The sequence below is a fragment of the Canis lupus genome, chromosome 7, assembly GCF_048164855.1.
Source record: "Canis lupus baileyi chromosome 7, mCanLup2.hap1, whole genome shotgun sequence".
Classification (NCBI taxonomy): domain Eukaryota; kingdom Metazoa; phylum Chordata; class Mammalia; order Carnivora; family Canidae; genus Canis; species Canis lupus.
The window spans coordinates 28,846,774-28,872,744 of NC_132844.1; the positions used below are offsets into that span (position 1 = coordinate 28,846,774).

At 35.1% G+C, this 25,971-nt stretch overlaps 1 protein-coding gene across 6 annotated transcripts in view; it reads left to right on the forward strand.

Annotated features, from left to right (window-relative positions):
• Positions 1-25,971, forward strand: part of ME1 (malic enzyme 1) — a 205,756-nt gene that overhangs the window by 86,455 nt on the left and 93,330 nt on the right. For all 6 annotated transcript variants that reach the window (XM_072832217.1, XM_072832216.1, XM_072832220.1 and 3 more), the window contains 3 exons: positions 2,811-2,886; positions 9,978-10,139; positions 24,215-24,318. In XM_072832217.1, coding sequence (XP_072688318.1) covers positions 2,811-2,886; positions 9,978-10,139; positions 24,215-24,318 — 342 coding nt within the window. The remainder of the gene's footprint in view (positions 1-2,810; positions 2,887-9,977; positions 10,140-24,214; positions 24,319-25,971) is intronic.

Sequence of the window (25,971 nt, forward strand, 5' to 3'; positions counted from 1 at the left end):
GGGCAGAGGGAGATGGGGAGAGAGAATCTCAAGCTGACTCCCTGCTGAGTGTAGAGCCTAATGTGGGGCTCAGTCTCACCACTCTGAAATCATGATCTGAGCTGAAATGAAGAGTGTGGTGCTTAACCAGCTGAGCCACCCAGGTGCCCCGCAAATGAGTTCTTTATTTCAAAAACTGTTAAGAGAAGGAATCTTGCATTTGCCAAACAATAGATACGGTGAAATTTGTCTTTAAATAAGAGTCTCAGCAAATACATGAGGAATGATTGCTAGAACTGGAATATTCCATGTTGTAACTCCTAGTGAATTAGTGAATTTAGATATTAAGCATCAGCAGCTGTTAAAGTCATGTAAAAGACTACAAGATACTGTAACTAAACCAATGTGAATTTGCTCTTGGTGAGTCAGAAACTGTCCCAGGTTGAGTTGTTACACAAAGTACTTTATTTGCAGCAAATAAGATCTTGAGGAATAGCTTCCAAAGCCATGACTCTCCAAGCAAGTGTGGATGGATTTCTTTTATTTAGGGTTGAGGTAAATATTTAGATAGGGAAGCCTTGTCTTTGTAAGTAGTGGCAGGCATAAGGTCACAGATGTGCCATAAGGAAACATGCCCATATACACATTATATGTTGTTTAAATGAGGCTTGTGTTCCTCCTTGGGTAGAGATTTTAGTATACTAATGAGATAAAGGTGGTTGTGGATCATTCTAGAGGTCACTCCATGTCTATCTGCGCAGGCCCAAGTCAAGGTTTAAGTTGAAACTGGTCTGGCTGGTCTGGGCCAGCTGCAGATCTTGCCAGGGCAGTTGTTATGGCTCAAGGGGTGGTTTGGTTTCCATTTGCCTAAGAGATAAGCTGGAAAAATGAGCTTTAGGAAAAATGTGGAACAAAGGTTGGTGAGTACAAGCAGGTGAGCAGTAAAGGTTAGGTCTTGGGGTCTAGCTTATAACAGTACTGTGCATCTTCTCATAACACCAGACCATGAATTGTCTCATAAAAAATGGATATGAATCTGATTAAGCCTTTTGATTTAATTACCAGTTTCTCAAGAAGTATGGAAGAAAGACCTGTTTGTTAGTCTATACCATAGGAATGTAATCAGCAAAATCCAGATTATGAGAAACTTTAGAAGACAAATTGTAGTGTCTAGGGGTAGCTTATCATTTTATGATAGAACTGTAAATTAAATGATACCATAAGAGTCAGGATAGTTGTTACTCTTAGGAGGGAATGGTTTTTGATTGGGAGAAACATGAGGAAGGCTTCTGGGATACTGACAAGACTCTGCTTTAAATGGATATTATGTACAAGGGTGGTTGCCTTATAAAAATTCATTAAGCTGTACATTGGTTGTATGTAGCTCTTTGTATTTGAATTACGTTTAACAATACTAAAGTAAAACTCTTTTTTTTCTTTTTAAAGATTTTATTTACTTATTCATGAGAGACACAGAGAGAGGGGGAGAGACGTAGGCAGAGGGAGAAGCAGGCTCCTGAGAGGGAGCCTGATGGAGGGACTCGATCCCTAGACTGGACCGGGATCATGCCCTGAGCTGAAAGCAGACACTCAACCACTGAGCCACCCAGGTGTCCCTAAAGTAAAACGTTTAAATGAGATTAAGACACTGAGATTTATTTTTAATTTTAATTTTTTTAGTTACTTGTTACACTTTCCTAGGAAATGGGGGATAGGAGGAGAGCAGTGTCAAAGTCTTCATTTGAGTCTAAGTAACAGATTGCAAACAGCAACTAAGACTGAATATCAAAGAATTATAACTTGGATGTTTGAACTTAAAAAAAAGTCAAGTATGTTTCACATAAAAGGACTGCTCAGCATTAGTCACTTAACCCATTTCTAATACAGACTCTCATCTTCAGACGGTGAGGATGTAGTAAAGTGAAATATAAACTGAAAATGCCTATTTACACATGCTTCATGTTTTTCGATGTGCTTTTATATATATTATTTAATAAAAGACTAAATGAATCTATGAGTGGAATTGATAGTTTAAATTCTCTGCATAGGGGCAGCCCGGGGGACCCACCGGTTTAGCACCACCTTTAACTTCTGCTAAAGGAGAAGAAGCCTGCTTCTCCCTCTGCCTGTGTCTCTGCCTCTCTCTCTCTCTGTGCCTCTTATGAATAAATAAATAAAATCTTTTAAAAAATTCTCTGCATATAATGGAGTGAATGCTTCTTTACAAAATATTCAAGGATATGTATTTTAAGAATGAGTCTAACCTTTATTATAGATATCAATACATTGTTTAAAGTAATTTCTCCCTTAATTATAAGATTCCTTTTATTTGTTTAAGGAAATAATTTTCATGAATTTGATAAAAACAGAAGTGAATTAAACTGATTTGGAAAAAAATTTTTTTTAAAGATTTTATTTATTCATGAGAGACACACACACAGAGAGAGAGAGGCAGAGACACAGGCAGAGGGAGAAGCAGGCTCCATGCAGGGAGACTGACATGGGACTTGATCCTGGGTCTCCAGGATCAGGCTAAACCACTGAGCCATCCAGACTGCCTGGAAAAATTTTTTTAAAAGATTTTATTTATTTATTCATGAGAGACACATAGAGAGAGACAGAGATATACGCAGAGGGAAAAGCAGGTTTCCCATGGGGAACCCGATGCGGGACTCGATTTCAGGACCTTGGGATTATGACCTAATCCAAAGGGGAGATGCTCAACCACTGAGCCACCCAAGCATCCCTGAAAAAAAAAATTTAAACATTCATGATATTTTGGCAAGTATGAAGTAAATTAAAACTACTTTTTTTTTTTTCTTTTCTGTCAGAGGTCTCTTTATTAGTATCCATGATCGAGGACATATTGCTTCAGTTCTTAACGCATGGCCAGAAGATGTCATCAAGGTAAGTCATCTAAGTTTTTCTAGTATGGCAAATTTGTTCTTTTTCCTATTCTATAACATATTGATAATTTTCATGTTACCAGATAGCATTTGGTGTGGAGATATTGCAGTTCAAAGCCAATGGCTATGAAAGAATTCTTGAGATGTTTATGCTGAAAGGTGGTTTTATTAAAACACAGGGACAGGATCCATGAGCAGAAAGGACTGCCCTGGGATTGTGAGGAGCAATTGATTATATACTACTATGGTGTTGGAGGAGGTGAAGATGGGAAGTTTCCAAAAGGATTTTCATATACTAAAGAAGACTCACAGTATCTTGGAGGCCTGGCTAAGTTGCTTTTTTCTCTAGCAAGGCATTAACATTAAGATTGGGAGTTGTTGGAGGAATGTCACACTCTGCCTGCCTCAACTATTTGTTATTGGGCTGCAGGTTGTAAGGAAATTTAATTTTTTTTTTAAGGAAATTTAATTTTATCTACATTTCCTTTTTGCCTTTGTTCTCTGCATCAGCATTTACTCACTTTTCTAGTGAATGTCACCTAATTTATATTTCTTTGATGTTTGCATACTGGCTTAATTTTATTTTGGTACCATTTAGAGACTGAGTTTCCCTACTATTTCTATATAATTTCTCAATATTTCCTTGCCCATTGTAAATGATGATAAATGTTGAATAAATGTTGAAGTTACCCTGAATTTCTTTAAGCAAAATCCCTTTTCACATTTGTTGGGTTTAATCATCCACTAAGAATACATAAGTAGACAAAAAAAATCTATTAATTCACTTCCTATATCATTGTGACCTGAAGTAGTTCATCTGACTCTGTTCTCTCAGTGACCTAATAAGAGTAAAATAAGAATAGTATTGAATGTTTAGTAGTTTTCTGTGTGAGACACTACCTGGATTGACTCTTGTAATTATCATGATAATTCAAGTGAGGAAAGGAAGGCGAGGTGGCTACACAGCAGTGCATGGTGGTGGTGGGAACTGAACACAGGCCACAGAGCCCTTACTACTCTTAGACATGGTGCTGCTCCACTGCCTTTCTTGTCTAAGGAAGGTAAGATATACTTGTCCCTTCCTTGGGCTCTTTTTTTTTCTTCTTCTTTCTTCTTTCTTCTTTTTCTTCTTCTTCTTCTTCTTCTTCTTCTTCTTCTTCTTCTTCTTCTTCTTCTTCTTCTTCTTCTTCTTTCTTCTTCTTCTTCTTCTTCTTCTTCTTCTTCTTCTTCTTCTTCTTCTTTTCTTCTTCCTTTTTTTTTTTTTTTTAACTTTCTCTTAAGTGCCAGGCAACATTGTGCTATGTCTTAGAAGTAAGATTGAATGAACTGATGCCTTTTAGGGGTACAGTGGCACTTCAGCTGTGACTTCTGAAACATCACTCCCTTTCTTTCTTTCTTTTTTTTTAATTGGAATTCAATTTGCCAACATATAGCACAACACCCAGGGCTCATCCCGTCAAGTGCCCCCCTCAGTACCCGTCACCCAGTCACCCTTACCCCCTGCCCACCTCCCTTTCCACCACCCCTTGTTCTTTCCCCAGAGTTAGGAGTCTCTCATGTTCTGTCTCCCTTTCTGATATTTCCCACTCATTTTTTCTCCTTTCCCCTTTATTCCCTTTCACTATTTTTTATATTACCCAAATGAATGAGAACATATAATGTTTGTCCTTCTCCGATTGACTTATTTCACTCAGCATAATACCTTCCAGTTCCATCCACGTCGAAGCAAATGGTGGGTATTTGTCGTTTCTAATGGCTGAGTAATATTCCATTGTATACATAGACCACATTTTCTTTATCCATTCATCTTTTGATGGACACCGAGGCTCCTTCCACAGTTTGGCTATTGTGGACATTGCTGCTATAAACATCGGGGTGCACGTGTCCTGGCGTTTTACTGCATCTGTATCTTTGGGGTAAATCCCCAGCAGTGCAATTGCTGGGTCGTAGGGCAGGTCTATTTTTAACTTTTTGAGGAACCTCCACACAGTTTTCCAGAGTGGCTGCAACAGTTCACATTCCCACCAACAGTGCAAGAGGGTTCCCCTTTCTCCACATCCTCTCCAACATTTGTTGTTTCCTGGGTTGTTAATTTTCCCCATTCTCACTGGTGTGAGGTGGTATCTCATTGTGGTTTTGATTTGTATTTCCCTGATGGCAAGTGATGTGGAGGATTTTCTCATGTGCTTGTTGGCCATGTCTATGTCTTCCTCTGCATCATTCCTTTTCTTGTGAGCTAGAATGACTAGTATTGATTCACTCTGCTCTCTAAGGCTTATGCCAGGCAAATTTAGAAGGCAAAATGTTTTTCATGACTTCTGGTCTTCCCAGTTTTTTCACTTTTCTTCCCAAAGTTGCTTCCTTACCTTTTATCCCACTAGGTAGACTGCAGTATCCTTGGATCCAGTCCTCAGAAACTACCCCAGAGTGTTAATTCTGTGAAGCATAAAATGTCTAAGAAGGATGCTTACATTTTAGCTGGAATCTAGAAAGGATTTTAAGAATGAGTCACTATAGGAAATAGTTCTAAGGTACAGAGGACTAATTAATACCCACATAATCATAACAGTTAGGCAATACACAGTTACCTTGCTTTGTGTTCTTCCTACTAGTTCATCTCTGAGCATTTATTTTCATTAGTAGCCTACTTTTATTTTTTCAACTCTTAATATTGGACCCTCACTGATATTCCTGATCCTAACTGATATAGGAAAAGATGTTAGTGTTTGAAGCCTATATATGGCCAAGAAAGAATTCTTTTTTTTTTTTTTAAGATTTTATTTATTTATTCCTGAGAGACACACAGAGAGAGGCAAAGACATAGGCAGAGGGAGAAGCAGGCTTTCTGCATGGATCCTGTTGTGGGACTCTATCCCAGGACCCCAGGATCATGACCTGAGCCAATGGCAGATGCTCGATCACTGAGACACCCAGGCGTCCCCAAGAAAGAATTCTTGAGACATCTTTGATGCAAAAAGGTGATTTTGTTAAAGCACGAGGACAGGACCTGTGGGCAGAAAGAGCTGCCCCCAGATGATGAGGAGTGGCCCATTATATATTTTAAGTTGGGAGGGGGTTAGGGATAGCATAAGTCTCTCTTGGAAGCCTTGAGGGGGCTAGCTATTGTTGGGGAAAAGGTCATTTATTACAGCCTAATAAAACCTTAGTCAGTGAGACCCTTCAGGTGGATATTGGTGGGTTTTATACTTGGGGGATGATTGTCAACATATATCTTGGGGGGTTTAGAGATAAAGGATTTTTTTTAAAATTTATGATAGTAACAGAGAGAGAGAGAGAGAGAGAGAGAGGCAGAGACATAGGCAGAAGGAGAAGCAGGCTCCATGCACCTGGAGCCCGATGTGGGATTCGATATCGGGTCTCCAGGATCGTGCCCTGGGCCAAAGGCAGGCGCCAAACCGCTGCGCCACCCAGGGATCCCGAGATAAAGGATATTTTTAAAGGATTTTTATATGTTAAGGTAGACTTACAGGGTTGGGCTAAAATTGCCCTTTGCCCTTAGCAAAGTATTAACATCGAGGCAGTTGAATTCCTAGATCAAGATCACTCTGAGTATTTCAAGGACTTATCAGTGGGCTCTAAGTAATAAGGAAATTTAATAATTTTTCTTCTGCCTTTGTTTCCCACATCACTAACTATACTAAGTATTATTTTAAAAGCCTAGCATAATATCTGGCACAGAATAGGCACTTAAATGGCAGCTCTTTATTGTAATAGAATATTGAAGAAAGCACACATGAAACAAAGACAACCAATTATTAGACAATATATAATTAAACTGGTATAAATTATTAATGCCATATTCATTCAGAGGAGACTATCATTTAGAAAAGGCAAAATAGTTAAGAAATTTTTGTACCAAAGTTGGAATTTAAATTTAGCCTTTGATAACTGGAAAGGGAAGAAGATTTTATTCTAAGAAGGGGACAGATGAATTTAAGTATCCAGTACAGGAAGAGAATGGAGTGTTTTTGTGCAGAAAGTGAATTACTTGGCTGGCCTGACTAAAGCTAAGTGTTAATATGGAAATGTAGTGGGCTTAAGATTGCTTAAGTAAGAGGTGATCAAATTATTATGTTAGGTCTTAAAATTCAGAGGGATTTAGACTTGAAATGATAGAATGTCATATTTATAGATAGGAGTAACTTTCTATAAGTAATATTGAGGAAGACTCATCAGGCAACAAAGCGGCAAGAGGTGTGCATTCAGGTCCTAGAAAAGGAAAAGAAGGAGTGAAAACAGGATACATGGTAAGGGTGTCTGTGTGTGTTCAGGAGAACCCCTGTATACTCATGCAGAGTTACTAGTCAGCTAATGCCTAGGTATTAATTGACACAGTAGAATGAAGATGAAATTTCTGAAATGCAGACATTATTGAGAGAATTATGGTTGTTTACTGAGATCATCCTGCTTTGTAACTTCATTATTGTGTGGAAGACATCCAAATGCTTTATTTTCCTTAAGTGGGAGGTGAAGTAGGTAAAAACAAAAGCCAAGGGAATGTCAATTTAATGATAAGCTGTGTAGGTGGCACATTTTTGTTTTCCAGAGGATTCCTTCACTATTAGAATTTTGTTTTCCAGAGGATTCCTTCACTATTAGAATTTATAATGTTGAGATGTTTGTGAATTAGTGTTACAAATGTATATTTGTAACAAGGCATAAGCAGATAAAATAGCAAATGTCTCAAAAACAGTTTAAACATTACTCATGGGCACCTAGGTGGCTCAGTCATTTGAGCATCTGACTCTTGATTTATGCTCAGGTCATGATTTTGGGGTCCTGAGATCAAGCCCCATGTTGCGCTCCTTGCTGGGCATGGAACCTGCTTGGAACTCTCTCTCTGCTCCTTCTCACCCATGCATGCTCCTCCCCGAAAATAAATAAGTAAATCTTTTTTAAAAGTTACTTAAATAACTACCACCTATATAAAAGCCCATGGCATATTTATATAACAAAACTAATAGCTCAGGATGAAAGGAGGGCTTAGAAAATAAAACTCAGAAAGAAGTGAATTAAAGTAACATTTTTCCTTTACATACAAGACATAGATTTAGTTTAACTTAGATGTGCTATCAAAAATAAGTGAAAATTACTGTTACTTTCAACCCCTTTTTCAAGAACGTTGAAACAGATGAAAATCGCAAGTAGCAACTCCCTGGGTCTAAATATCTTTAATGAACCTGGAAAGCATTGTATAAATTATTATCCAGATCATACCTAAGTTATACAACAATGTTCTCTTTATAAAATATCTTTTAAAAATATTTTTAAAATAAATGCAGGCCAACTAAACTTTACCTGTATGTAAAGTAATGTATAATTACCAGCAATAGATAAAAGTACTTCTGTTCGTGATAATGTGATAAATAGAATAATGTCAAATATGTAATTGGAGTATTTGGACTTTGAAAATTTGATTTTAATTTAAAAAACAAAATTACATTTTTCTGTGGTATTTATCTTATCTTCAGAGCTGACTAAACCAGTGCTATCAAGTTGTCATCTTCAAAATAGCATAACCTATTGACCCTTTGCAATTAGACATGGAAAATTTGACAAAGGTCGGCTTTATGGGGTATGCAAAAATAATTTTCACCTGCTTTTCAGGTGTATTTATTTTAAGGCAGTTCTTTAAGAGCTGCATAATATAAGTGAACAGAAAATTAAAAAGATCTGAAAAGTATATTTTAAAATATGTTTTCCACTGTGGTGTAGGGGAAAAACATTGTATTAGGAGTTAACATACCCAGTTTCTGATTCTTTGGTATTAACCAGGTAAATCACCTTAGACAGATGATTTCAGTTCTGTGATCTTCAGTTTCCTAATCTATAAAACAAAAGAGATGGGTTCATCTAATATACTCTTAATTCCTCTCCTAAAATACCATGACCATGTATAATATTCTTGATGGTAGTATCAATAGTTACAATTTGTTGAGAATTTGTAATGTACCAGGTACTATGTATGGTAAATACTTTGTATATCATGTTCCTGTTTTATTGAATCACAGATTTATGCAACTAACTAACTAACTAACTAACTGTTTATTCATTGTTTACTATGTGCCAAATGCTATGCATGGTGTTGCTGTACAGTAGTAGCAGAATAAAATAGAGTTGGTTCCTATTTTTATGTAGCTCCTCTGCAAATACCTTTATTATTCCTGTTTTACAAATAAGAAACAGAAGATTTAATTCATCCATTTATTTAAGGTCAAATGACTGACATTTTCCCAAGGGTCAATTGAAACAAGTGTAGGAGTTGAAAGAGAACCTAACAAATTGTGTTTCACAAGTTTGGTTTTGCTTAAATTCATATAATGGCCATGAATCATAGAATAAGGATGTTAGATGCATTAATTTCATACAGATATCAAATAAAATGGAAATAAAATCTCCTCATGATTAAAATGTATGTCTCATAGATACTCAAGGTTATTGGAAAGAAACTAAACAAAATTCATTAAGTCTAGTGGAAGGTTTTCAGGTAAGAGAAGTAGCAAACTGTACTCAGCATATTTCAAAAATGGCAGAACAGTATCCAGTGGCTAGAGGAGTTAAAGAGGATGGATCAACATTGCTGTGAAAATAGGAGAATGGTGCCAAGATGCATAAACTAAACATCAGAGCATTGGGGGGCTACATAGCAATCATGCATTATTTACCTAGGGCTCTCCCAAAATTATGCTCAAAGTGGATGGGATTGGTATCAAAGCTGCTCTGCATTTCACTTTAGTTTCCACTTTGAGCTCCTGTTTCCCTGTACTCTTCCCATTTGCCACAAAGTTATTCTGATCTTTATGTGTTATACCCTCTCTTCTTCACTAATCAAAGTAATCATTTATATGTATTTTTAAAAAATGGTTTAAAAATATATACCAACTTTATTCCTTGTCTCCACTCTTCCACACTTAAGATCATATGAAATCTCTTAGATATATATATTAAATTTTGGTTTTCGACAGCTTAGTATTTCATTACAGGAGTATTAACTTCAGAAGGCAGAGACAAGGAATTGTGCCCCTGGATTTCTAAACGTCTATTAATGGCTACTTTTTCTTTCTCTTTTAGGCTATTGTGGTGACTGATGGAGAGCGTATTCTTGGCTTGGGAGATCTTGGCTGTAATGGAATGGGCATCCCTGTGGGCAAGTTGGCGCTGTATACAGCCTGCGGAGGGATGAATCCCCAGGAATGTCTGCCTGTTATTCTGGATGTGGGAACAGAAAATGAGGTAAACAATTTAAGTCTGTAAGACAGTCTGGACACCTTAAAAACCAGCACCAATTCTTGTCTTTTGAGGTTTTTTTCAGGAACTTCATAACATTCACTTCTTTTTGTCTGGTTCTCCCTCCCTCCTCAAACTCATCCCCCAAGAATTATAAGAAAATTATTCTTTCTCTTTTCCTCTTTTCTTCTCCTTCTCAATAATGTGACTGATCTTTTACCAGCTTGTTTATTAGTGTTTTATCCTTTGAGGAACACTCACACCATCATTCTATAGAGTATATGTTTTACTTTAGGAGATCATGGTTTCTTTTTTAAAATTATTGTTTTCATACTAATTAGGAACTAATCCCAAAGGCCTCACTAAGTTTAATCAGTATGAAATCTTGTTCTAGAAGCCTGTTTTAAACCTGTGGTAGATGACTTGGACTTTTATTTATTTATTTAAAGTTTTATTTTAGAGAGAGAGATTGTGTTCAGGTGAGCAGTGGTGAGGGACAGAGGGGAAGGGAGACAAGCAGACTCTCCACTGAGTGGAGAGCCTCATGGCCGACTCTACCCCAGGACTCTGAAATTATGACCTGAGCCAAAATCGAGACTTGGATGCCTAACTGACTAAGCCACCCAGGTGCCTCTGATGATTTGGAATTTAGTGTTTCTCATTCCTGTATCAATATTTTAGAATCCTAAAGTTGTATATCAGTACGTATTTTTGCTCATCCTTTATTGCTAATATTTAGGTTCAGTTATTGTGACAGATACTAGAAATTAAAGGTAGAATGTATACAGTTTTTATAGTTGTTTTCTTCCCTCCTAAGGCAATTAACCCATTGATAGTAGAATATTAACTTGAACAGGTTTTATATTCATTAATAGAGAAAATTATAATATCTAACTTCCTATATATGCGAGTGCTCATTTAACCTTTATAAAGGGAACATTTTGATAAAAGCATGCTGCTTATCTGATATATTCTTTTTCAATACTAATAGAAATGACTTAGAAATTATCAAACCTGACATCTTTGAACAATCATCCTAAAATTACATATGCATATTGAACATTAAGATTTCCTCTTTATTTTTTCATATATTTTAAAAACATTCTTCTGTGATAAATTACAATAACATCAGGTATAGTTTCAAATTACAAAATCTGGATGTGCTCAGTCCATTAAACATCTTCCTTTGGCTCAGGTCAGATCCTGGAGTCCCAGGATCCAGACCCACATCAGGCTCCCTGCTAGTGGGGAGTCTGTTTCTCCCTTTCCCTCTGCCCCTCCTCCTGCTTGTGTTCTCTTGCTTACTCACACTATCTCAAATAAATAAAACCTGTAGCATTACAGGTTCTGTAATCTGTAGAACATCTTAAGAATTCTAGGGAGAGGTGAAGAGGAGTCAGGAGTGATGGGAAAGGCATACAAAAATGTAAGAATTCAGTTTTAAATTTGGGCTTTTGCTTGTTTTTAAAAGATTTTATTTATTTATTTTTAATGTAGTCTCCGTACCCAGCAGGGGCTCAAATCCACAACCCTGAGATCGAGAGTCACCTGCTCCTATGACTAAGCCAACCAGGAGCCCCAAACTTGGGTCTTTTATTGAGATGTTGTCAATGTAATGTCGACATAGAGAAAGTTACAATGATGAAACTATAACACTGGGTATTTTGCACTGATAGATTGTATTTAGTTATAGGAGATACTTTATTTCACGAAAAGAGGTCTTAAAATTGTCAAATTGGCTAGTTGTCTTGAGTTTTCTCACATTATCTGATAGTATTCTTTTTGCATGCAGGGCTTTTACATTTATTCCATTTCTGTCCTGTATTCTACCTCCTCAGCCTATAGAATCCATATCCATTGATCCTTCATCAAATTTCTTACTTTGCCTTGTTGTAAATCTTGCTTTCTTTTGCCCTTCTCTCATTAAAAATGCCTGGTGCTTACTACATTTGAAAGGTATTCAAGTTACTAAATTAGAAAATAATCTGATAATTTACATTATCTTGTTATTGAAATGCTATGTGTTATTTCTAGAGGTTTTTGCTTATTGCCAGTGGAATTTTGGAGATATTAGGGGAAAAAATGAATAGTGGAATTTTAACTCTTTGACAGGTCAGTTTTTAGCTTGAGAGACCTTTTCAAAACTCTTAAGATTCCATTATAGATTTAATTGAATTAGATAAATATTGAGCACCTACTATCTGTTAAGGCCTAAGCAAAACCTAGGTGATAATGGGGTTAATAATTTAAGATCTTGCCAGCAAGATGTTCTGAATCAAGAAAAAGAGGTACATATGTAATTAGTTTCAAAATATATTAAATGCTTTGATACGGACATTTGGCAAACCATTAAGGGACAATTAGCAAACCATTTCTCTGCCATTTACAATATATTGTTAGTCTCTATATTACTGTTATCTGCTTATAACTCCCATTTTTCTATAAGTCACATTTAGCAATGGTGAAACTGTATATTAATATCTGAGCAGCTAGAGTTCCTATTTTAAAAAGAGTAAATTATTTGTTTCTTTTAAAAAGATAACTTTGTTTTGTGTAGAGTTAGCCAAACTACAAAGTCCTTGCAACTGTCTTCACTTCTGAGACCCAGCTGTGTGTTTGGGAGGAGATTCCCCAAAGCTAACTCTCAGGCTTGATAATTCCCTAAAAGGATGCACAGATCTCAACGAAACGATTATAATCACAGTTATGGTAGATTAAAATCAGCCAAAGCAAGAGATGAGTAGGGGAGAGAGTCTCAGAGGGTTCCAAGTGTGAAGCTTCTATTTTCCTCTTTGTAGAGACAGGGCAAGTTACCTGTGGTATTAATATGTGAGGTTGATCTGAACCCCCACTGCTCAGAGTTTCTATTGGGGCTCCATTACCTAGTCATGATTGATTCATTGATTGCCCACATGAACCCAGGTACCAGTTTGATTACATTTGAATCAAAGTCCCTCAATCCAGGTCACATGGTTAGTTTTTCTGGCATGGCTAGCCTACACCTTGTGACAATTAGTTGGGGTTCCTAGGCTGTTAGATAAAATAGTGAGGTTCTATCCAAAATGGTTGAATGCTTATGAACCATGTCACCAGATTTATGCAAGCAATAGAGAGAAATAGAAGAGACAAACCTACAAAAGGGAAAATAGGTCTAAATTTTAATGTTAAATTAATTAGAATTCAGTAGAATTTGACTTAATTTAGTAAAATTAATGAACTAATTCAGTAGATTTAAGTCAAATCAAATAGAATTCAGTTTTAAATTTATACAAGATTATGAATTTGATCATTCAAACTTTTAAAAAAATTTTTATTTATTTATTCACGATAGACAGAGAGAGAGAGAGAGAGAGAGGCAGAGACACAGGCAGAGGGAGAAGCAGGCTCCACACCAGGAGCCTGACGTGGGACTCGATCCCAGGACTCCAAGATCGTGCCCTGGGCCAAAGGCAGGCGCCAAACTGCTGAACCACCCAGGGATCCCCTGATCATTCAAACTTTTAAGGAAAAGTAGCTCCTATACATTATAAAATGTTCTAGAGCATATTAAAATTACAGCTTCCCATTCCGTTTTATGAAAACATAACCTTGATATCCAAACCTGGTAAAAAAAGATATAGCATATAATAAGAAACTGCTAATTTGTCTCATGTTTACCCATGTTCCTACCTTTACCACTTTCTAGGTGTATAATCTTGAAAAAGTTACTTACCTCTTCTGTGCTTTAATTTCCTCATGTAAAATGAGTACCTATCTTACATAGTTGTCATAATTTAATGCTCTTAGAGTATTCATGATTGTGATTGGCATTTTGTAAGCACTTAGTAAATTTTAGCTTATATGAATGTAGATGTAGATATTTATGAATGTAGATGTAGAAACAAAAATTCTTCATAAAATATTGGCAAACTGAACCTTGCAGGATACTTTTTTTTATATAAATTTATTTTTTATTGGTGTTCAATTTGCCAACATATAGAATAACACCCAGTGCTCATCCCATCAAGTGCCCACCTCAGTGCCTGTCACCCAGTCACCACCACCGCCCCCACCTCCCCTTCCACCATCCCTAGTTCGTTTCCCGGAGTTAGGAGTTTTTCATTTTCTGTCTCCCTTTCTGATATTTCCCACTCATTTTTTCTCCTTTACCCTTTATTCCCTTTCACTATTTTTTATATTCCCCGAATGAATGAGACCATATAATGTTTGTCCTTCTCCGATTGACTTATTTCACTCAGCATAATACCCTCCAGTTCCATCCACGTCGAAGCAGATGGTGGGTATTTGTCGTTTCTAATGGCTGAGTAATATTCCATTGTATACATAGACCACATTTTCTTTATCCATTCATCTTTTGATGGACACCGAGGCTCCTTCCACAGTTTAGCTATTGTGGACATTGCTGCTATAAACATCGGGATGCACGTGTCCTGGCGTTTCACTGCATCTGTATCTTTGGGGTAAATCCCCAGCAGTGCAATTGCTGGGTCGTAGGGCAGGTCTATTTTTAACTTTTTGAGGAACCTCCACACAGTTTTCCAGAGTGGCTGCAACAGTTCACATTCCCACCAACAGTGCAAGAGGGTTCCCCTTTCTCCACATCCTCTCCAACATTTGTTGTTTCCTGCGTTGTTAATTTTCCCCATTCTCACTGGTGTGAAGTGGTATCTCATTGTGGTTTTGATTTGTATTTCCCTGATGGCAAGTGATGTGGAGCATTTCCTCATGTGCTTGTTGGCCATGTGTATGTCTTCCTCTGTGAGAGTTCTGTTCATGTCTTTTGCCCATTTCATGATTGGATTGTTTGTTTCTTTGCTGTTGAGTTTAGCCGGATACTTTTGATATCAAAAACTATTCAAACTATTAGCAGCTTCATAATTAATGGTGATAGATGCATTCTTTTACTTTTAATTTTAATTTTTAATTTTTATAAAAAAGATTTACTTATTTTAGTAGAGACTGCTCACATGGTGGGGGGAGGGGCAGAGCAGAAGAGAGAGAGTCTGTAAGGAGACTCCATATTTGTGCAGAGCCTGAAATGGGACTCGATCCCATGACTTTGGGATCGTGACCTGAGCCGAAACCAAGAGTCAGATGTTTGACTGTGCCACCTGGGTGCCCTTTAGAGACTTTCTTTTAAAGAGTTATCAAGACACTTGTTATCAGTATTCTCTTTGATTGTTCAGAAAGTGCTAGCCTTTTTTATAAGACAAGAAAAACAAATGGGATAGTTGACTGATTGGAAAAGACCCAGTTATCATTATTTATAGGTAATAGGTTTATTGATGAAACCCAAGAAAATCAAATAACAATTATCATGACCAAATTAGATCCCTCAGTAAGGTGACTGCTTGCAAAATAAATATTAAAATTTCAACAGTTTTCCTAAGTATTTGTAATAACTAACAAAAATTGTTTCATTTGCAAATTAGCAAGAATAGTTTATTCTGCTGATGTTATGTGGTATTCAAATTTTCTAAGCAAGGAAATAGTGACATTTGATTTAGTTAATCAGAAGAATGATTTTTTTACAAGTATACATCTGCCTTGTCTTTTCCAAAAACTAATAGAGGTATGCTGTATTTATAAAGCAGAATATATTTTTGTCATTTCCTTAACTTTTGGGACACACAAATCAACTGTAGTCTATTAACAATAAAGTACTTATATATCAGGAAGAATAGAAGCCATTTAGATTCTAGATTAACTTTTCTGTTGCTTAAAATAAAAATGCTCCAACACATGACTTTGTTTTTCTCTTGTGAGCTATTGGAATTCAAAATACGTTATAACATTCTAACTTATAATCAATCTAACCTGAATTTTTTTGTTTATAGCTCTTAAATAATACCTAAAGGAGAATAGAAAAATATTTAGAGTGAGATGTGTTATTAACTCTTAATCTTATTTAATTCATTCTGACACTTTATTCTTTTTATTTTGTATTGCCGCTTTACTAAAAAGACAAAATTTAATTCACTAGAATATGACTGAGTATAAAATGTAATGAAGTTTATATGTTGCTGATTTATGTTTTACTTTCATATGTGGAAAACTGCTTTTAGTAAAAACATTCCATGGTAAAAACTTTTCCCCCTATGGTAAAACTTTTAGACTCATCTCTTTGTGAATCTCTGTCCAATTTTACATTTTATGGTAAAAATATAAAACAAATTGATAACACCACTTATTTTCTTATCCAGAATACTTCAGCAAAGTTTAATGAGAACTAGATCCCATTTTTATAAATTATAAACACTTTGCTCTTTCATTATAAATTCATATATTGAATAGTAATGGAAATAGGAAAGAAATTAAGAGCCAATTGATAGGACATTCTTAACTTGATGTAAGATCACACTTGCCTGACTTCCTTCATCTCAACATCTTTCACTAAGAGGAGGTTTAGAGGACAAAGACACTGGTTGAGTGTCTGATTGGCTCAGTCAATAGAGCATGTGACTCTTGATCTTAGGGCTGTAAGTTCAAGTCCCAAGTTGAGTGTAGAGATTACTTAAAAATAAAATCTTAAAAAATAAAAAAGCCAAAGATGATGAAACTGAGCCATAAAATGGTTGGCTAAAAAAAAAAAAATACTCTTATTCTTTAGGTAATAAAGCAAAGCATTCATTTAGGTAGGATGTTTGTGTTTCCTTCATATTTTTCATCTGTTATGTCACAGGTCACATTTTCGTTTTTTAGATTTAAAAAAAATTTTTTAAAGATTTTATTTATTTATTCATGAGAGACACACAGAGAGAGGCAGAGACATAGGCAGAGGGAGAAGCAGGCTCCTGTGGGGAGCCTGATGCAGAACTCGATCCCAGGACCCTGGGATCACCACCTGAGCCAAAGGCAGATGCTCAACTGAACCACTCAGGCATCCCCAGTTCACATTTTCTTTATGTTAATTGTGAAACTGTAGCTATATACAATTTACTTCTGTTACCTTAATTTTTTTCAGTTGTCTTTTCAGAACATACCATATTCAGTTTTCTTTATAAGCCATTGCAAAACCTTCAAACTAATTATATTTATTATTTGTTGGTTGTTCTTTTGTAAGTGACAAATATCAAAGTTTGCTATTTGATTAAAAACATGAGTAGATATTCCTTGTGTTCCCTACATACCGATCTAGGTTTTATTAGGTCTTCAAGACTGCTTTCATGTATTACATGGTATATTAGTTTTCTAGGTCTGCCATAACAGTACTATATAGATTTGGGTGGTGCACCAAGAGAAATCTATTTTCTCACGGTTCTAGAGGCTAGATTTCTAAGATCAGGGTGTCAACAGGGTTAATTCCTTCTAAGGTCTTTCTCCTTGGCTTTTCTTCCTCTGGTTTTCCTTCAGTGTTTCCATAGGGTCTTCCCTCTGTGTGCATCTGTGTGCTAATTTTTTCTTATAAGAACACTAGTTATATTGGATTAGGACCCACCCTAATGACCTCATTTAATTTAATTACCTCTTTAAAGACTCTGTTTTCATGTATGCTGAGGTATTGGGGATTAGGACCTCAACATATGATTTTGGTGAGGACACAGTTTGGCCCATAGCATTTGGTTACTCTTCCAAGAGGCTAAAGGCAGTTGTTTTTGCATAGTTATTCTTCATTTATGGAATCAGTGCTCCAGGTCTCATTTCTGATTCTCATTTTATGTTTAGTCTGGTCTTTAGTTCATGTGTACAGTATAACTAGATCTAGAATTCTTATTGAAACTCAAACTCACAAAGTTGAAGCCTCCATCCGTTTAGAAAGTTCATCCTTGTGTTCCTTCTGGAAAGTACTCTTCATATCTTGCATGAACTGGCCATGATGGAGAGAAACTGAAGGAAGGAAAAACCTTTTAGACTTTCTGTCACCTGTAGCTGTGTACAGAAACTAGTGTTGGCCCTAAAATGTGGCCTGTGTTAATTTTCTGTTTCTACTATAAAAAGTCACTACAAACTTAGTGGCTTAAAGCAACACAAATATATTATTTTATAGTTCTATAGGTCACAACTTTGACACAAGGTTCAAAGGGCTAAAATCTTAAAATGTGTCCACAGGGCTGTGTTTTATATCACTATCTTTTCCCACTTCTAGAGATTGCCTCCTTGTTCCTTGGTTTATGGTGCTCTTTTTCCATTTTCAAGCCAGCAGTGTAGTATCTTTCTGGCTCTCCTTCTGTCATCACCTCCCTTTCTCTGAGCACAGCCAGGAAAGATTTTTTCACTTTCCAAGACTTACCCTTAATCACATCTGCAGTCCCTTTTGCCACATAAGGTAACATATTGACAGGTTCTAAGGATGAGGGAAGTCATTATTCTTCTTACCACCGAGTCCCAGCTAGAACGTCATCATTTGTCCCTCCACTCTCCTTCATTTTTTTCCCTTTCATATGATGGGATTGCTTGTCATTTCAGACAAGAGATTCTGCACTGGAATGAGCACTAATGATTATAATAAAGCCAGAGGAAAGAAGATCCTTCAGTTTCCAGGTTTTCTATTTGTCGTGTCATGTGCTTACATTTTGTAATTTCTTTTTATCTCACCCTATCTAAATCAGATGATAATGGATCATATCAAGAATTTCTTTGCTTTTTGAAGTACTACAGCAATGCCTTGGGAACGAGGTGGGATCTTCAGTTTGGCTTTATATGCACTAAAACTACCGGGAAGCCCTTGAAGTTTGTGCTATATTTTAGAATCACCCATGTATAAATTAAAATAGATAAAATATTTACCCGAGATAAGAACCTTTTGGGAAGTAGAATATTTTTATTTTAACTTAATATAAATTTGAAGTTAGTGGTTCTCACTAACTATATGTTCTATGAACCAACTGATTCAAAATTACCAGGGACGTGTGTTAAGAATGAAAAATCCTGGGCTCCACTCCAGACTTACTGAATCACAGTCAAACTTGAATCATTTTTATTTCTACCACTTTTTTTACATTCATGCCAACTCATATGCATGATGACATTTAAAATATTGCTTTTATGCAATATTTAAAATTTTATGGCTCAGACTCTTGGCTAAATGTTGGTAGTATAGTTTCTGTAAGTGTATTATTGATGATACGAATCAGCAAAACAGCCGAAATTTATATTCCTTACAGAACCTGACTTTTTCAGTTAAAAATGGTCAATGAACTTATAAAAATGTTCAATGTTAGAAGAGAAATACAAATGAATGCCACTTGACAACATTTTATATATCAAATAATGTGTATTTTTATATATTTAATATTTGCATATTTATCATATTTATGTGTATATTTCATATATATACATATATATAGAAAGATAATATATTTGATGCTGCAACAAATAGAGACATAGATGGTTCCTGACTTATGATGGTTTGACTTAGGATTTCTGGGCTTCACAATGGTGCCAAAGTTATAAGCATTCAGTAGAAACCATACTTCAGATTTTGAATTTTAATCTTTTTCCAGGCCAGTGGTATGTGGTATAATCTCTTTCTCTCATGATGCTGGGCAGAGGCAGCGAGCTGCAGCTCCTAGTCAGCCATGTGATCATGACATTAAACAGCCAATATACTTATAACCATTCTGTACCCAGACAACCATTCTGTTTTTCAGTATGGTGTTCAAGGAATTACATGAGATATCCAGCACGTTATTATAAAATAGGCTTTTTGTCAATGATTGTGCTCCTGTATAGGCCAATGTAAGTATTCTGAGCATATTTAAGGGAGTCCAGACTAAGCTATGATGTTCAGTAGGTTAGGTGTATTAAATGCATTTTCAATTTAAGATATTTTTAGTTTATGATGAGTTTATTGGGATGTAATTCTATTGTAAGTCAAGGAAGGACCTGTATTTATATGTTACTGGGTGGAGATATTAATTTGTTCATACTCTCTAGAAGGGCAGAGTTTCAGTATAGATTGCAAGTTTTTAAAATGTTCATCTAGTGACATGAAAACTTTTCATAATATATTACTCTGTGTAAAAGGGTTATGAAACAATCTATGATATTGTCACACATTTAGAGAGATAGTATTTTATATGCATAGACATTGGGAAAATGACTTAGAAGTATATGCATCAAGGTGCTAGTAGTGAGTAGAGATTGTTGGTATTCTTTGTAATTTTACTGTTCAGTTCTCTCAAATTTTCTGTTAGGCAAATATTGCTTTTCTAATGTAAAAAAGACCTTAAAATATTAAGAAAAAAATAGTTTTCCTGACTACCAAATTTTTATAATTTACTGAAAAAAGCTGAATATAGAATATTTAGGGTGTTCTGACAAAGTCAGTATAAGACACAGGATAAAAATTGTTAAATTCAGGACATGTCCACATTCACATATAGGATGCCTGGCAACCCCTAAACACACACCAAAGTCTATTTAGGAATGAAAAATAAATTATTTTTTTTCATTCTTAAGAAAATATTTTTTAATTCTCAAACTCCAGATTGGCAAGGTAAGAATGCGAGAAACTGAAACAGGGTGAGAGTTAAAAATGATTTCTATCAACATTAAATAAATGAGTACTTCAAATAAAAATTTCCAAGTTTTCAGAATTGAGATATTGCTAATGAGTAAGTAATTACCTTCACCAGTGTAGTCCCTCCTTACTTCTTTTTGGAACTCTCTTCTATTTCTATGTATTTTGTCTTTTAATATTTTTCCCCTGCTTTTTTTCCGCCTTTTCCCCCTTTTTTCATGCTTATAAGTCTTTTGTGACACCACATATATTTTATGTGACACTTCTTGTTAAAGGAAGTCTAAACTTTTTTAAGTGCTTCCTTAATTTCAAGTCTTTCATTTATTCTTCAACAAAGATCTATTAAATTTTTACCCTTGGCAACAAGAAGTTTTTAAGCCAATGAATTAGTATCACTTCTGTGCCAGGCTATTTGGTCTATGGAACCATTATCAAAATTGGGTAATCTTGTTAAGTTGCTTTTTGTAGATACTAATTTTTTTGGTCAGTGATATTTCCAAGATTACATTTATTATTCATGCTGCAATTATCATGAATTTAAAAAAAAACAGTAACTTTTGACAGGGACATTTATGACTTGGAAGCATTTTATAACTTCCTGATTTAATTCAAAGATAACAAGATAAATTATTCTTAAACCTTCATACTTGACTCTTCATTGTATGTATGTATCATTCTTTATGATACATACTTAATTATTAGAATGGGAAAGAATGAGACAAAAGAGAAGGTGAAACATGTAGCATCTTTTCTCAATTGTGTTCTTTTCCAAATTCACATTTTAGAAGTCCAAATATATTCCACACATGGAGAAAGTATTTTAATTCTGGCAGTAGCTCATTGGTGCTTTAATCTCAGCTCTTCAGAAGTTTGCCAGTAGATTGTTTAAAGTTATTAGGCCTCACAGAACAGCTGGACTTTACTACAGCACTATTTCAGATTTTATATTTCATCTGAGATACATTTATGTGATTAAATATGTTAACTTGAACAGCTAGCTGGACAGCCTTAACTCATTGTTGTGCAGTTTATTATAAATAGGATGACCACAGAATCTACTGGCCAAACCCACTAAAAGAGGATGCTGTTAATAATTATACTAGGATAATATGTATGAACTGGCATATAATTTCTGTTGGCTTTAAGAAGGTCCCAACTCAGGTGATTCAGATGGCTTAACCTTTTAATATCACAGCACCTGCAAAAACATATCATTTATCCATAACAAACCACCTCCAAATTTAGTGACTTAAAACATTTACTATTTTATTAATGTTTATGATTCACTGGGATGGCTAGGTAGGTCAGGATGCTTGGCACAGCCTTTCTCCATCTAGATTCTTATCCTTCACAGATTGTTCACATTCCACACGTAAAATATGCATATCTCCATTCTAGGTTCCCAGAAGTTTCATCCCATTAACAACAGCAGGCCCAGAGTCTGGGGTCCTGTCATCTAAATACATCTAGATGCAAATGAAGCGTCTTGTGTTTTGCTCCTTGGCGTGACTCCTCTTAGCTGTTCAGTGGTGAGGCAGGGACAGAATAACCATAATCAACACTTCAATTCAAAATGGGAATCATATTGCTCTCTGGTCCTGGCAATTCTGAATTGCCACTGGACATGTTGCCAGGCCACCTACCTGAGGGGTAGGTAATATTTTTTGAATGAGGCCTAATTCTCTTCCCTTAGAGTGGTCCTGTAATTCGTTGTTCTTTTAGGCTTTTGGCTCTGCTCTCTGAGCTCTTGGCTCTGTCCTTTGAGACATCCTTCCTTTTCCATAATAAGTGGCCATGTTGCAGCTGAGTAGCTTTCTCTCTCTGCTTTCTGCCTATGGAAAGTTGAAGGTCCAGAGAAGGATTTTCATTTTGAAGTGTCTTTATCCCAAATCATCTAAATAGTACAGTATCCTTAAATTGTATTTTAAAAGCTTTCTCAATATCAGACTAATGTCTACCCCATTAGATAAAGGACTTACTCATAATTCTTTTCAAAACGCACCTCTCTACATTGACTGATATACCGTAGTGCTGCAGAACCAGTTCTTTTTATTTAGCCATGATGGCCTCCACTTTAGATCATTCAGAGTTTTCCACTTTAGACCATTCAGAGTTTTTCACAGAAGTTGTTATAACCACACACTTGATCTTTGACTGCAGCCCTTATTTTACTTTGGAAATCTTTAACAAGCAAGTATCGTCTCCTCTACATTCTCTAAATTTTGCTCAACAGCTAAACATTTCCTTCTTCAACTCATCCCTGTTTTAACTTTATCATACAAATAAGAGAGGCCAATTAACACATTCAGCCTTCTGCCTGGATATCTCTTCTGCCAGATTCATGGGTTCTTTAGGTACATTGTCTTTTCACATCCCTGAAGATGACCATTTTGTCCATTGTTTCACTATTATAAGACATAGGTTGCAGGTTTTTCTTTTTCCAGCCCAAAAAAGCAGTTTGTCTTTTTTTTTCAGCAATATTTTGTAGTTTCCAGTGTATTGGGCTTACACATATTTTATGAATATGTCCCTTGTGAATTTTATGTTTTGGAATGATATTGTAAATGAAGTTGTGTATTTTATTTCATTTTCAACTGCTCATTGATAGACATAAAGATATAGTTGATTTGTATATGTTGATCTTAGAGCCTACTATTCTGTTAAATTCATATATATCTTTTCTAGTGGATTATTTTGTATGAGGATTTCTAAATATTTTCCATGTACATCATCATGTATATGCAAATGTTTGCTTTCTTCCTTCTATATTCCTATATTTTCTTTCTCTTGCCTTCTTGTAATGGCTAGTATCTCTAGTATAACGTTGAATAGAAGTGGCAAGGGTAGATATCCTTGTCTTATTTCTAATCTTAGGAGAACAGCATTCAGTCTTTAACTGTTAAATATGTTGTTAGCTATGGGTTTTTCACAGATGCCCTCCGTTAGGTTGAGGAAATTCATTCTCATTCCTAGTTTACTAGGAGCTTTTGTTATATATATATATATATTATAGTATATAATTTATACCTTGATAAAAAAACTGGTCTCATAAAAAACAGTGTAATATATACTAAAACTTGAACAGAGTAATGTCTTATATCTATCAATTTTAGAAAAAACTTTGTAAAGTTTAAAAAGTTTAAGAAAACTTTAGTTAAGGCTAAAAATTTATTTTTAACATCCACCAGTTAATATATTAAAGATATAATCAAAATTTTGTTGAAGATTTTGCTTTCATAAACAAAACAAATCTAAGGAAAGAATTGGTACCTTTCCATTTCCTAAACTAATGTAGTATTTCAAAACTTAGTATTACTTTTAAACATGATAAACTTTGCTTATAAAATCAGAATTGAACTTTTCTAATTAGCATCACTAAAATATTTTAATTCTTTTTATTTTCCCCAAATAAGGCAGAATATTTTAATATTTAGTAATTATTTTTTTATTTGACTTATAAATATAATAGACCTTAATACTATAGGTTAATTCTCACTCACTATGAAAGATTTTATTTCCATTTCTTTTCTTCTATATATGAGGAAACTGAGGCTTAGAAATTGTGAATGACATTCCTATCATTATTCCTATATCTGTGGTAACTTTTTTTTTTAAATAGGCTTTACTTAAAGATCCGTTGTACATTGGGCTACGGCAGAGAAGAGTGAGAGGTCCTGAATATGATGATTTTTTGGATGAATTCATGGAGGCAGTTTCTTCCAAGTATGTATAATCTTTATCTATATTTGAATTGAATTTCAAAAACTTAAAGATAACCTAACATAATAAACTATAAAGTTGTCCAAGTTTGATATAGGATGTTTAGTAATTAGAAGTGATTTTTATGAAATGCATACACACGTACTGTCTTAATTATTGGTGACCAAATGATAAAGTCATGCATCTATCTCAAAAAAGGTTGTCTTTATTGCTATCTGTAAAGATAATTTTATGAAAATCTTTAGATCCTGTGGTTATTGAAATGCATAATTATGGTAAATGAGGCAGTGGCCAATGACCAAATTACCCGAGCAAGCTATTTTATAATTATTGGTAGTCTGTACTTTGTTCTGGCTACTAATAAAATGTGATCCCCAGTCATCTTTGTGGGTGTATCTGACCCTTTGGTGGTAGGAGCGGGAGAGGAAGTAGGGACTGAATGTGAGTTAGTATAATCCACAAGCCAGAATGATGTTTAAGAACCAGCACATAAAAAAAAAAAAAAAAAAAAAAGGACCAGGACATCCAATCACAAATCATGAGTCTGATTAAAACTATAGCCTTGATTAAAATGCATTACTGTATTTCACCTAATTTAGGTAGCATTTAATTGTGGGCAAAGTGCTACTATAAAGTTTTCCAATTTTTTTTTCTTTCAGCAAAGAGACTTCCACCATAATTTAGTGATGTACTCTGAGAGAATTTTTTCACACTAAGGAACAGCCATCCCATTTGTCACTATACAGCCACAGAAACCATGGACTATTTTAAACCTTATACGTTACCTTGGTTTTTCATAGAAATAAACTCATCACTAGACTCAGCTGTAACTGGAGACGTACTTCTGGTTTTTCTTATTATAAGGTTTAATTTTCAGAAGTTATATGCAATAGTAGAGAGTGCTTTCATCAGCTTGCACAATATTTAGGATATATTGAATCTCTCATTGCCCAAGATTTCAGGGTGGAGTATATTTGCCAGTTGGTATGGTCTACTTTTTAAAAACATATGCCTGGTGGATTTATTGTTATTAAGTTTTTTGGTTAAGCTATACTTATTCATATAAATAGTTGAGAAACTGTATAGTTTAAGCTCAAGATTGTATGGTACAGTTAATTTCTAGTAGTTTTTCATATATAATGAAATGTTTTGAAATTACCTGTAACTTACTAGATACCAACATTAATCAGGAGATTACGTAGAGAACATTGTGATGCTTTATAAAAGAAAAGGGAAATGCAGTTCTTATATTTGTTTTTATTGTCTGTGTAAATAGAGTATGTGTGTGTGTATATATGTGTGTGTATATATATATATATATATATATACACACACATACACATAACTTCAGTATACTTAGAAAGAAGCTGTTAAACTTCTTTGATGAACATAGTTTTTATGGCCTATATGCTTAAGTGCTGATAAAATGAAAAGAGAAATAATTACCATTTGGAATCAATGAGAAGTTTTCCTCAGAAAATGAGATATGAGCTAATTTTGAATGTTTTGTGCCAATAAACAGTCAAAAAAGCTTTTTTTTTTTAAAAAAAAATAGTGACTTGAAGGATTACCTAAAATCTTTGATAAGGAAATGGGGATTGACAAAAAATAATTTTAAATGCAGAGGGCACCTATAGATCAGGAGTTATACCATAG